General features: G+C 37.8%; 1 protein-coding gene, 1 long non-coding RNA gene and 1 pseudogene across 2 annotated transcripts; all 3 read left to right on the forward strand.

Moving 5' to 3' along the window:
- Window positions 1–2,722: 2,722 nt before the first annotated feature.
- LOC126604689 (uncharacterized) lies at window positions 2,723–4,645 on the forward strand. Its single transcript, XR_007616714.1, has 2 exons — window positions 2,723–2,885; window positions 4,405–4,645. It is a non-coding gene; the product is annotated as an uncharacterized LOC126604689 (long non-coding RNA).
- Window positions 4,646–8,224: 3,579 nt separating this feature from the next.
- On the forward strand, window positions 8,225–10,297 carry LOC126605389 (glucan endo-1,3-beta-glucosidase 8-like). Its single transcript, XM_050272772.1, has 2 exons — window positions 8,225–9,016; window positions 9,143–10,297. Exons 1-2 carry the CDS (start codon window positions 8,682–8,684, stop codon window positions 10,245–10,247), a joined length of 1,440 nt encoding a protein of 479 aa, XP_050128729.1. The 5' UTR covers window positions 8,225–8,681; the 3' UTR covers window positions 10,248–10,297.
- A 342-nt stretch (window positions 10,298–10,639) lies between these two features.
- Window positions 10,640–12,326, forward strand: LOC126602933 (glucan endo-1,3-beta-glucosidase 8-like; annotated as a pseudogene).
- Window positions 12,327–12,397: the final 71 nt, after the last annotated feature.

The following is a 12,397-nucleotide window of genomic DNA, read 5'->3' on the forward strand; positions in this document are numbered from 1 at the left end:
ACCTCAGAAGTCCAGTTGTCCTTAGCGGAGTACACAAACGGAGCAGCATTACCACCATCATCATATTTCGAAGCGGTACGCGAAGTCTGACGACTTTGCTAAAATTGACCACGTTTGTTTCACAAGATATTGAAACCTGATCTAGTAAGAATCCATTAAGAACAAGTAAACAAAAAAAATCAAAGAAATCATGTGGCAAGATGTATGCATAGCAGTTTCTACACTCATTCACATGTCAACTAAGATTAAGCATGATGTGTATTGTTGGACCATGATTTTCATGGTCAAAGTAGGTCGGATCAGAATACAAGTACCTCATAAGTATGTTCATAGACTTAGCAGCTTCCGCAGCAGAGTTGCACAAACGGATTAGCGATGTCACCATCATATGGTTCTGGAGTAGCGTGATAAGTCTGATGATTTTGCTGAGATTAACCATGATTGTTTCGCAAGAAACAAAAACCTGATCCATAAAAGAATTAACCAGGTTTCCTATATTGTTAGAGTTCCTACAATATAGGGTTGGCGTGCGCCATAAGTAATCCAACTCCTAAAAGGATACAATATCTACTCCTAGATATATTATGAGATTCTCTTAATTTAATACGAATTCCATATCCTAAAAAAACTTTGTCTTGACTAGTATAAATACACTTTTCTAGGGTTTGTTTCTGGTAACGTAATTATCGCACACTTATTCTCTTGCCTCCTACTTGAGTCTCATAATATTTCTTACTAACTTGACCCTCAAAGAGCATTTGGCCCGCACCACCCCTGGTTCTTAGCTGCTTATAGTTTTTTGTTATTTTACAAGTTAACAATTTTGTGCATCTCCACCCTTCTCAACGGTGTGGAAATTTGGTTTTAACAGTTGGTGTTTTCATTGAGAGTAAACTCATATTCCACCCAACCAAATCACTTTACTACAACCATGTCTGTAGAAGGAATTTCAGTTAACGCTAACATTAACACAATGATAGGAAACAATTCATTCCCCGAGGCTTCCATCACTCACATCGTGAACAATTTATTTCTCACCATAGACTAGATTTGGAAGACCTTACTGAAGATCAACGACTATGTCGACAAATTGCAGAATACCTACACAACTTCTCGAGCAGAGGGCAAACTTCATGGACATCTAGAAAAGGATAAAAACTCTGGAAAACTTCAATATGACTACTCTACAAACTCATATTCTTGTCTTCACCTATAGGAATATAAGTATTATAACCCCAAAACGGTAATTCCATCGTATCAACTCTACTCCAACCCCAACAGAAGTTGCTAATCCGAGAACGAGTGCCCCGCATAATAGTCAGACTATCAATAATACCTCTACAGGCGGGATCCGAGTCTAACGAGACTCCAATCCCTTGGACATTGCATAAGTTCCTCGAATGGAGCCCCATCATCTAAACTTTGATGACCTTGAATCCTCATAAGAACAAGAACGTTGTTAGCCCCTAAATTGTGACAAACTTTGGGATGCATCGAGGGAAGTTCAACCTCATATTCCTAGCAAGATCGTCGCCAAGGTTAGGAGCTCTCTTTCTTTGAGTATTGAGTGTGCACTTCATCCGGAAAATCTTACATAACCCAAGTTCAAGTACTTTCGTGGAGATTCTTATCCGAATTTCCACATCATGCATCATTAGAATGCTATGGCATTATACAGCATGGTTAAGTACTTTAGTACACTTGTGCGAAGTGTGGCAAGGTGACGTAAGCATGATATAGTTCAATTTACACGCATGATTGGCAGAACTTTGGATTCCGTTTAATCTTATTAAATTAATTCGTGATCTAGGTTAGTCCACGTGCTTGTGTTCATGTAAAACAATTTTAAGAACATGTCATAAATTTAAATTAAGTTAAAAATTCCAACCTTAGATTTCATATGAAGATGAATTCATTGTTGAGACTCCCAAATGTTAGCCCTCTACTAGTATCCATACGAATGAATCTTCGATTGTTGAAGTAGGAAGACGATGAACTGCTAGGTCTTTCTCATCCAATAGGTGCAGTGGCAATGGTAAAGTAGTGTGGTGTTTTTTTTTTCAAATTCTCTAAATTGAAAAACCCCAAAGTGATCTTTTGGTAAGGCAAAATGAATGAAATAAGTAAAAGGCAGAAAGCTTTTGGTTTGAAAGCTTGTAGTATTTTTGTTGAATGATTTGAGTGTCCTTTAGTCTAAGCCATTCACTTGTATTTATAAACCTTTCACCTCTTCCATCAATGTTTCCTATGTTTTCATTTGAAGCCTACCTAGGATTACTTTCCAGAAAGTAATGCACCAATAGAAAAGTAATTCAAAATATATGGGTCGTGAATGAGGATTCACTACAAGAAAACATGGGTTAGGTGACAACATTTTTTTACGCCCATAAATTCATCATAGTTTAGTATAATAAGTGAGGAATTAAAAAAAAAAAGAAAAAGGTATCACATACAAACTAGCACGGGATACAAATTGTTTTTGGAATGTTGTTCATCACATAAAAATCTTAGATTCCTCACAAATTTTTAAGTGGCAAATTGTACCGCCCAATAATTTCTATTGGGTGACAAAAATATTACATTCTTCACATAATCTAAGATAAGGCCACGTGGGAATGTGAAGAAAGACAATGCAAAACATTTTTGTACTAAAGGTAGAGAAAAATTTTTAAAAAAATAATTAAAATAATTAAAATTCAAAAGCCCCAAACCAACATCTACGCCCACCCTACTTAATCTCTTAGCCGACTTATTATTGGTGGCCGCAAGTACCATTGTTCTTTCGTCTTTCTCATATCTCTACTACTTGCTCTCATACTTTACTCTGTTTTATTTACGATGAATTAGTTTATCAGCTACCCTTTCTCCTAATTTCTTCTCCAAAGGTACTCAAATATCTCTCTCTTGAAACTACTGAATTTTTCTTTATTTCTCTCTTGAAAATTAGTCTTAATCGTGAAAATTTTGAAACTTTTCTTATTTTTTGTATTGGGTTTTCAAGATACGAAGAAACCCAGTTGTAGAAATCTCACTCGTGTTATTGGGGTGGAAGATGTTTTCATTTTTTATGTTTAATTAAATTTTAGGATGATGTTGATATGTATTTCTAAATTCGGGTTTACAATTTGGAGTCAGAAGGGAGTCCTCTCTGTGCACTCCTAGTAATCTCTATGAGTATTGTCAGTGACCTTAGCTCTTGAACTATTTGTACCTTGCGCTTTATCTAGGTGTACGTTTCAATCTAGAAAAGAGAGAACTTGTTTTTTGTTTCCAGAGCTCTGTGTGCTTATGAAGGTTGTACATTTTGCATATGGGGTTTGTATATTAATGTAAATACACACAAATTGTTTAGCTCTTGAAATAACATTTGTTTTGTTTAACGAAAATATTAATAGGCTCCAGTGTATGGTATGCACCAAAGTAATGGAGCATTGGATGTGCATGGCCAAGGCTCTCGGTAATAGCATGGTTCGGTTTATGCTAGAAAATCCTTGTTTTAGATATGGGATGTTAGTTGGGATGTGTTTGGTATGTTTTATGGATCTTGATGTTTATTTTGGTGATTGAATCAAATTACGTTCTTTGTTTAACATTTCGTGATTTTGATCAGTTAGTAGATTTAGTAAGTCAGAGGTCGCACTTGGTGCGATGGCAAGTGCCTTCGCCCATGAGCGGTAGGTCTCGGGTTCGAGACTTGGGAGCAGCCTCTCCATAAATAGGGGTAAGGCTAGCCGACATTCACCTCTCCCAAACCTTGCGTAAAGCGGGAGCCTTGTGCACTGGGTACGACCTTTAGTAGATTTAGTAAGTCGAGAGGAAGAAGGGAAATGAAGTTTTATAACTATAGTGACGGAACTCAGCCATATCAAAATTCTTTTCGAGTAAATTCATTAATGGGACACAAGAAAAAGCTCATAGATTTTCCCACTAGGTATTCAACATTACATTGGGTTCACATTATATGGAGTTTTGGTTATGAGGGAATCAGGGATAGAGGTACGAGTTGGTCTTATTAGAATCTTTCTCCCCATTAGCTTGTGATGTGTACAAATGCCCATGAATGTATTGTCTCGATTATCTACTACTTGTCTCATTGCATTGGTATGTATATTTGGTTCTGAATTAATTTTGTCTTCTCTTGATTTTGCTTATCCCACCAATATATCTTTATGCTAATTCTGCTTCTTGTTACTTGTTGAGAAAAAATTTATATGTGCCTAGTCCAATTTAATTCATATTAAAATAGAAACTACAAATCATGTTTACATACAGGTTATGCATGAGATTTGCTTCTGCATCAGTTAAGGACAACATACAAGTACTCAAGTTGTGTTTTCTTAAGCATATTATAGTTGATATGTTTGGAATGAAAAAAACTAAATTGTTTCTATTTTATTATGAAAGGAAAACATGAAGAAAAATAAGGATGAAGTGAGAGAGAAGTTGATCCAAGGAGTACTCCACCAGACTCCATACATGTGTCATTGGATGAAGAGTTTGGAATCATGGTTGAAAACCTTGGAAGGAAGGGAAAATTTGTTAATGGTGTAGGTGTTTTTCCTCGTATGGATACCTCTGGTTGCATTCTTCTATAACTTTAAGTTTCGAGTTAAATGATATGAGATATCAGATCAAGCTTTTGTTAGATGGTTTCCTCAAATTGCAACATGAGAATGAATAACCGAGAGCTCTATTGGGTTTACATAATGATGATGAAAGTATGTTCACAAAACTCAAGGTGTTTTTTGCTGCAAGTCAAGGGAGGACCAACAACTATACAGAATCTGATGGTGATATTTTCAGAGGGTGAAAATACTTATCCTAAGCTAGAAGAACATGATTTGGAAGAGTACTGATGTTGATATTATGTCTTTTACGGTTAGTTTCAAGTATGCACATGGTACACTTCTTTTGTTAGCACCTAAATGTGCCTTGGGCTTCTCTTTTGTTAATACCCAAGCTGTCTGTATATAGGTGTTAGTGCCCTTCATTATTCTGGCTTAAACTTGTCTTTTGTTGGTACCTCAAGCTGTCTTTTGTTAGAGCATCTTCAGTGGAGTCCCTAAATCGGGACAATTGTCGTATAAAATGGTATAAAACATATATAGGGACAAAATGAATCTCCAATGGATTGGAAAGTGAGTCCCTAAAGTATAGTGACTCATCAGATACACATTGTATGTCATCTCATATAAGGACTGTATATCGAACAACCTTGAGTGGAAAACATGGTCCACAATCCTAATTCAAGTTTTTAATGCTTTTAATTTTATTATTTTTAATTAATTAAAAAATGGTTAACATAAACAAAAAAATGTGCACCTTTAGTGGAAAACGAGGTCCACAATCTTGATTGAAGACTTTAATGTTTTTAAAGCTTTTAATTAATTAAAAAAAAGGTTAACATAAATAAAAAAAATGTGCACCTAATCAAATTATCACATAAAACCATAAAAACTTCAAATTTAGGGATTTTATTATAAAGACTACCATTAGGCCACCTCCAACCCTGGGCTATTGGCTAAATTTCCCCCCAAAATTTCCCCCCAAACTCAATCCAACCCAAGGGAAAACTTTGGGCTAAATGCTAAATGGGAAACTGAGGCCAGATTCCGCCCAAAATTTAGCCCAAAAGTTGGTGTGGGCCTCGTCGAAGGGATTGCTTTTTAGCGTTTGGGCGCCAAACGCAGCCCACGATGATGCCTAATGCGCCTAAAGCACGAGGCTTCCGACTGTTAGGGACCCACCCACGTGGGCCTGTTAGCCACGTTCCGCATGAGCCCTAACGGCTCCTTCCATCCAACAGCCTAGATTCAATTTTTTTTTATATTTATATATTATTGAATCCAACGGCTGAAATCGAATATAATCAAATCTAACAGTAAAATAAAAGATTTAACGGTCCAAATTTAAATCCAACGGCTAAAATAATATAAAAAAATAATTTAACTCAAAATTCACCCAAAAACTCTATAAATACCTATGTATTTGTTCAAACATCCACACAAAACTCAATTTTCTTGTACAATTCTTCCGATTTATCTTTATACCATTTCTTTCCATTTCCAAATTGTTCAACATGGCAAGAGAGCATATTAAGGGTCGTAATTGGACCTTGAAGAAGATGTTGCTTTATGCTTGGTGAAAGTTGTGAGAAAGTTTGTGAAAGTTGAAAGTTTGGTGAAAGTTGAAAGATTGGTGAAAGTTGAAGGCTTGTTTTGTGGAAAATTTAGTGATTTTTCAATATTTATTGGAATTTAAATATTTTTTGATTAAAATGTTCATAAAATTAATTTACGATAGTCTACATATTTTATCTTTAAAAAAATTAATTTAAGAAAAAAATTAGCCTAAGTTCATTCTTTAATAATCCTAGGCTAAAATTTTAGGCCAGAAGGGTTGGAGCAGAAAAGATGTTTCTGGGCTAAAAGCTAAATTTTCTAAGCTAAAAAATTTGGCTTTTAACCCAAGGGTTGGAGATGGTCTTAGAGGCAATATTTCTTTAGAGACACAATGATTCCATTTAAGTCCTTATTTAGGGACTTCAACCATCACTTTTGAGTACTCATAGAAGGACTTAAAAGGGAATCATTGTGTCCACAAAAGAATATTGCCTCCAATGACAGAGTTCTTATGGTAGAATCTCAAAATTTGAGGTTTTTACAATTTTATGTGATAATTTGAGTAGGTGCAATTTTTTTGTTTATATTAACTTTTTTTTAATTAATTTAACGTTATAATATTGTAAAATATTTTTGTGAATATTTTAACTAAAAAAAATCTGATTCTGACACCAAATGTTTTTCTTCACGAAAACTAATTAGAATTGCTTCATTATCAGATTATGTCCTAGCAAATTAATTAGGTACATAGTTGGACACATGAAAAAAAAAAATTAGAATTCATATACTGTAATGTGTTAACCTCGTAATTATTATATTTCATATATTGTAATATACTAATATATTGAAGAAAAAAAAACACTAGTAATAGGGACCATTGAATGTTGAAACGAATTATAAAAAAAAATAAAAATAAAAAAAAATAAAAAAAACCAAGAGGCTTCCGCTGGAGGCAGCTCAAGGGTTGTTGGCGACTCCAATTGCACCCGCGCGTCATCAGCTATTGAAATTCATGCTGCACAGCAGCATTCGGTTTGATGGACCAGCCTTTCCACTTAAATTATTCAGTTGGGTCCATCATTGCAATTCCTCAATATGTGGGTACATACACTATGTATCCGGTAAGTCTCTATACTTTGAGAACTTACCTTTCAATCAATTGGAGATTAATTTTGTCCATATATTTGTTTTATACTTATTTTATACTGTGATTGTCTCTATATAAGGACTCCACTGATGCTCTTAGCACCTCAAGCTGTTTTAGACTTCTCTTTTGAGATACTTCTCTTTTGAGATACATCACCATGACTTTAATTTTTAGGATGTACATTTGGTGAATGTATTTGACTTATGTACTTTAATTGTTGATTAATGAAAATGTAAAGTATTACCTTATAATGGTTATGAACGGCAATTCTAGATTACGAAATAGGAAAAAACAATTAATTCATCACTATTATTTCTAAATAGGTATTTGATTTAAACGTATGTGACATAAGTTGCACCACATATCAAAGGAATATATGATGCTTTTAGCGTCATTGAATGCAAACTATATCAATATCTGTGATCATATTGGGTGACAACAAAATCATCACATATAAATTTGATACGAGATGAAAAAATAGGCCACAAAATTTTGTATTTTGTGACATATAATTCGTCACACATATTGTTACTAAATGACAAAAGTGGCGTCACGTATACTAAAAATATGTGGCGAAAGTAAAATTCGTCTAGTGGACTATAGGTGATGCAAGTGCCAATGACGCTAGAGTTTCGTCACATATAGTCAAGTGTGACGAATTTTTATGTTTATGTTATGAATGTTTGTCGTCACCTAAGCCATATTTTCTTGTAGTGATTGGCATAACCAAGACGGTGGTTTTGTTTAAATCCATGATCATTTTCCCTCCAAAAATACATAAAAGTGCTTTGGTATCTTTGACAAGTAAAAACAATTTGGGCATGCACTGTTTATTATTAGAGTAAATTAAAGGCCCAAGTTCTATTTCCTTGTAAAACACCTTGACCAAACCAAGGCTCAATAATATTTTTAGTGTAAACATTACCGTCCTCTACTCACATTTTTGTACTGGTTGCCCAATTATTAAAAGAAAAAATTGTTGTAATATATGATGATACACTAATAGTGGAATATACAAGTTGTAATAAAACAAAAAATTTCCTATGTTTGCAAGACTCTCTAACAAAAAACCTAAATGAGCCTAGTTTTAAGGCGGCGCTCATTTCATGCAGAACTGTGAATTGTAGAAACCCAAAATTAGAAAAAGGAAATAGTTTGAGAAAACTTGACACCTTGTATGGCTCTTGTATACCAACAACCTAAAACTGGAAATATTAGTTACAGCCTTTGCAGACCCATGTGATGTACGTACTTACCTTACTCTAATGCGGCCATCCGTATATTTAAAACTCTTCCTTCAGCCCCAAGAAACCTCACCATAAACCTAGGCCCTGTAGCCAAGATATCATTAGCAGTCACTAATTGTGTGGCTATCTTCTCAGTAGTGCACCATAGTTCAGCCGGCTCAAACCATGGCTCGCGCCGTGTTTCTCGTATGGGCCTTGTCCGTGAGTTTGGCCACAACCAACCTTGCACAAGGTTTGGGTGTCAACTGGGGTACAATGTCATCGCACCTTTTGCCTCCTAAAAAAGTTGTTCAGATGCTCAAAGACAATGGGATCAAGAAAGTGAAGCTTTTCGACGCAGAGCCTTGGACCTTGAATGCATTGGCCGGGTCAGGTATTCAGGTCATGGTCGGAATCCCGAACGAGAAGTTGGAAAAGCTTGCTGATAGTTACTCAGAGGCACAAGAATGGGTGAAGGAAAATGTTACCGAATGGCTTCGCGATGGCGGCGTTAGTATCAGGTTTGGATTAAATTTCTTTTCCCTAATCTGCATATATAATTAGCATGCGTTTTTCTATCCTTGAAATTAGTATGATCAGAGGTTTAATTAACATATTTTTGTTGTGTTTTAACTTTTAATGTACAGCAATGTGGGTGTTGGTAATGAGCCATACTTGACGAGTTACAACGGTACCTACGTTAAGACTACTTACCCGGCATTGAAAAACATTCAAAAGGCCCTAGATGAATCAGGAGCTGGGGGCAAAGTCAAAGCCACAGTGCCCTTCAATGCTGATGTTTACGAATCAATGTCAAACAAACCATCAGACGGGTGTTTTCGAAAGGATATTAAGAACAATATGGTCGAGATACTCCGTCACCTTCGTGACAGTAAGGCCCCGTTTGTTGTAAACATCTACCCCTTCCTTAGTCTCTACCAGAACGCCGATTTCCCACAAGAATTTGCTTTCTTTGAGGGTGGTAGCAAGCCAGTTAGAGACAACAACATCGAGTACAAAAATGTGTTTGATGCAAACTGCGATACGCTAATTAATGCACTGAAGAAGGAAGGTTTTGGTAACATGGAAATCGTAATTGGGGAAGTGGGATGGCCAACCGATGGTGACAAGAATGCCAATATAAAAAATGCTAAGAAATTTTACGATGGCCTCCTCAAGAAACTTGGCAAGGAGGAGGGCACCCCTCTTAGGAAGGGAAAAATCGAAGTCTACTTGTTTGGCCTTTTCGACGAAGACCAGAAAAGTGTGGCTCCCGGAGATTTTGAACGTCACTGGGGTATTTTCCGATATGATGGACAGCCAAAGTTGCCAATGGATCTCAGCGGAAAAGGATCCGGAAATCAAATGCTGAAAGCCGTACAAGGAGTGGAATACTTGGACAAGCAGTGGTGTGTGTTGAACAGTAGCGTTAAGAACTTGAGCCAAACGCAAGCGGAACTGAACTACGCTTGCGCTGAGTCTGATTGCACAAGCTTGGGGAGTGGAAGGTCATGCAATTTGGATCAACAGGGAAACGTCTCTTATGCTTTCAACTTCTACTTCCAAACAAGAGACCAAGATGTTCGAGCATGTGATTTTAATGGGACGGCAACTATCACGAAAAGCAATCCCTCGGTAGGAGATTGCCTCTTCCCAGTTCAGATTGTCGGCGCCGGAGCGTCGAGGCACGGTGCGGTTGGTGCGGCTTATGCATTAAGCATCTTTGCAGGACTGTTGTGGATGATGATATGAGCTACTTCACCATTAACTAACCACGTAAAATAAAAAAAGTTAATTGTATATGGCACTGTGATTAATCAAGTTTAATTATCCATCTACGATGCTTGTATTAGATAATTACGGTGTCCTAAATTGTGAAGTGCCCTACCTAGCCAGTAGCTAGTTTCAAGGCTCGTTTCTCTACAGCCTTGAGCACGGGATATATGTACGTAGGATGCAGAACAATTTAGCCAACGGAAAAAATGATATGAGAAAAGTAGACACTAAAATTGCGTCCGTACGTAGGAAGTTTAGTAGAAAAGAGGCAGCTAAAATTAGAAAAAATTAGTCCAGTAACAAACTTTCTTGGCGCTTCCTTTGGTGTCTTTTCTTATAAATAAGAGGCCTTCAAATCCGCCCAACACATGCATATATCTTTGTCTAACTCCACTCCATTGGCTAAATTCTTCGTCTTAAACTCCATTAATCATAGAATTAAGGAGCAGTCACAGTTCAAAAGAAGTGTCGCCATCACGATCAGTAGCTACCTAGCTAAGAGCTAAATGTTTCTTGTATGGTGGTTGTATTCCGTAATGCTCGGAATCTGGGTGGACCTGGACCTTGTTCAAGGTTTCGGTGTGAATTGGGGGCAAATGTCGTCGCACCCTTTGCCTCCGAACAACGTTGTTAAGATGCTTAAGGACAACGGGATCAAGAAGGTGAAGCTTTTCGATGCAGATCCTACGACCATGAAAGCCTTGTCCGGCACTGGAATTGATGTCATGGTCGGAATTCCCAACGAAAAATTGAACAAAATTGCCCATGATTACGCAACTGCCCGAAAATGGGTCAAACAGAATGTCACTGCGTATCTTCATGACGGGGGCGTCACCATAAGGTATGCATGTGCGTGTGTTCACGTCCAAAATGTGTGTCATCCGATTCAAAAATTAGCGAAACTGACTGACCTGATCCATCTGTTGTTGTTTAATTGTCTTCCACAGCTATGTGGCTGTCGGGAACGAGCCATTCTTAACAGGTTACAACGGTACTTTTGTTAAGGATGTCTACCCGTCGGTGAAAAACGTTCAAAAGGCCCTAGACGAAGCTGGCGTTGGAGGAAAAATCAAATGCGTTGTTCCCTTCAATGCTGATGTTTACGAATCTCCTTCCAACAAACCATCAGACGGGCGTTTCAGAAAGGACATAAAGAAAAGCATGTCGCAGATACTGGAGTTCCTTCGTACGCATAAGTCGCCATTTGTTGTCAACATTTATCCCTTCCTTAGTCTCTCCCTAAGCTCCGGCTTCCCGAAAGAATTCGCTTTCTTTGATGGTGGTGGCAAGCCGGTTAGAGACAACGGTGCCCAGTACAGCAATGTGTTCGATGCAAATTACGACACACTTCTTTGGGCGCTTAAGAAGGCGGGCGTCCCGAACTTGGATATTGTAATTGGGGAAGTAGGATGGCCTACTGACGGCCACGACTATGGGAATAGCAGATTGGCGAAGAAGTTCTATGATGGCCTCCTAAAGAAACTGGCAAGTCAAGTGGGAACCCCTCTTAGGAAAGGGTACTTGGAAGTGTACCTGTTCGGGCTCTTTGACGAGGATGAGAAAAGTATTGCTCCGGGGGACTTTGAACGCCATTGGGGAATATTTCGCTACGATGGCAAGCCTAAGTTTCCCATGGACCTCTCCGGCCAAGCGTCGGGACATCAGATGCTAAAAGGTGTAGAGGGAGTGAAATACCTGCAGAAGCAGTGGTGTGTGTTGAATAGCGATGTTAGGAACTTGAGCCGTGCACTAGCAGAGTTCAATTACGCGTGCTCGCAGGCAGATTGCACAAGCTTGGGAGGGAAGAGGTCGTGTGACTTGGAAATGCATGATAGAATCTCTTTTGCTTTCAATGAGTTCTACCAAAAAGGAGACCAAGATTACCGGAAATGCGATTTCAGCGGCATGGGAACAAAGGTGACACGCGATCCCTCCAAAGGAGATTGTCTATTCCGGATACAGATTGATCTACTAAGTGCTGCCGGGCAGAGGCACGCCTTAAGTTACGCATATGCATCACTGCTTTTCGTCATTGCCTTCTTCACATTATTTTAACCATTTCCGTCTGTTGGCATCCCTCAACATTGACATGTACGCTCGCAATTTCAACTCACTGAATTAAATTT

The sequence above is a fragment of the Malus sylvestris genome, chromosome 15, assembly GCF_916048215.2.
Source record: "Malus sylvestris chromosome 15, drMalSylv7.2, whole genome shotgun sequence".
Classification (NCBI taxonomy): Eukaryota; Viridiplantae; Streptophyta; class Magnoliopsida; order Rosales; family Rosaceae; genus Malus; species Malus sylvestris.

Bases quoted from the DNA above. Each gene is read 5' to 3' on its own strand.
- LOC126605389 (XM_050272772.1), top strand. From the start codon at position 8,682: ATGGCTCGCGCCGTGTTTCTCGTATGGGCCTTGTCCGTGAGTTTGGCC. The intron at 9,017-9,142 runs GTTTGGATTAAA...TTTAATGTACAG, and splicing joins GATGGCGGCGTTAGTATCAG to CAATGTGGGTGTTGGTAATG.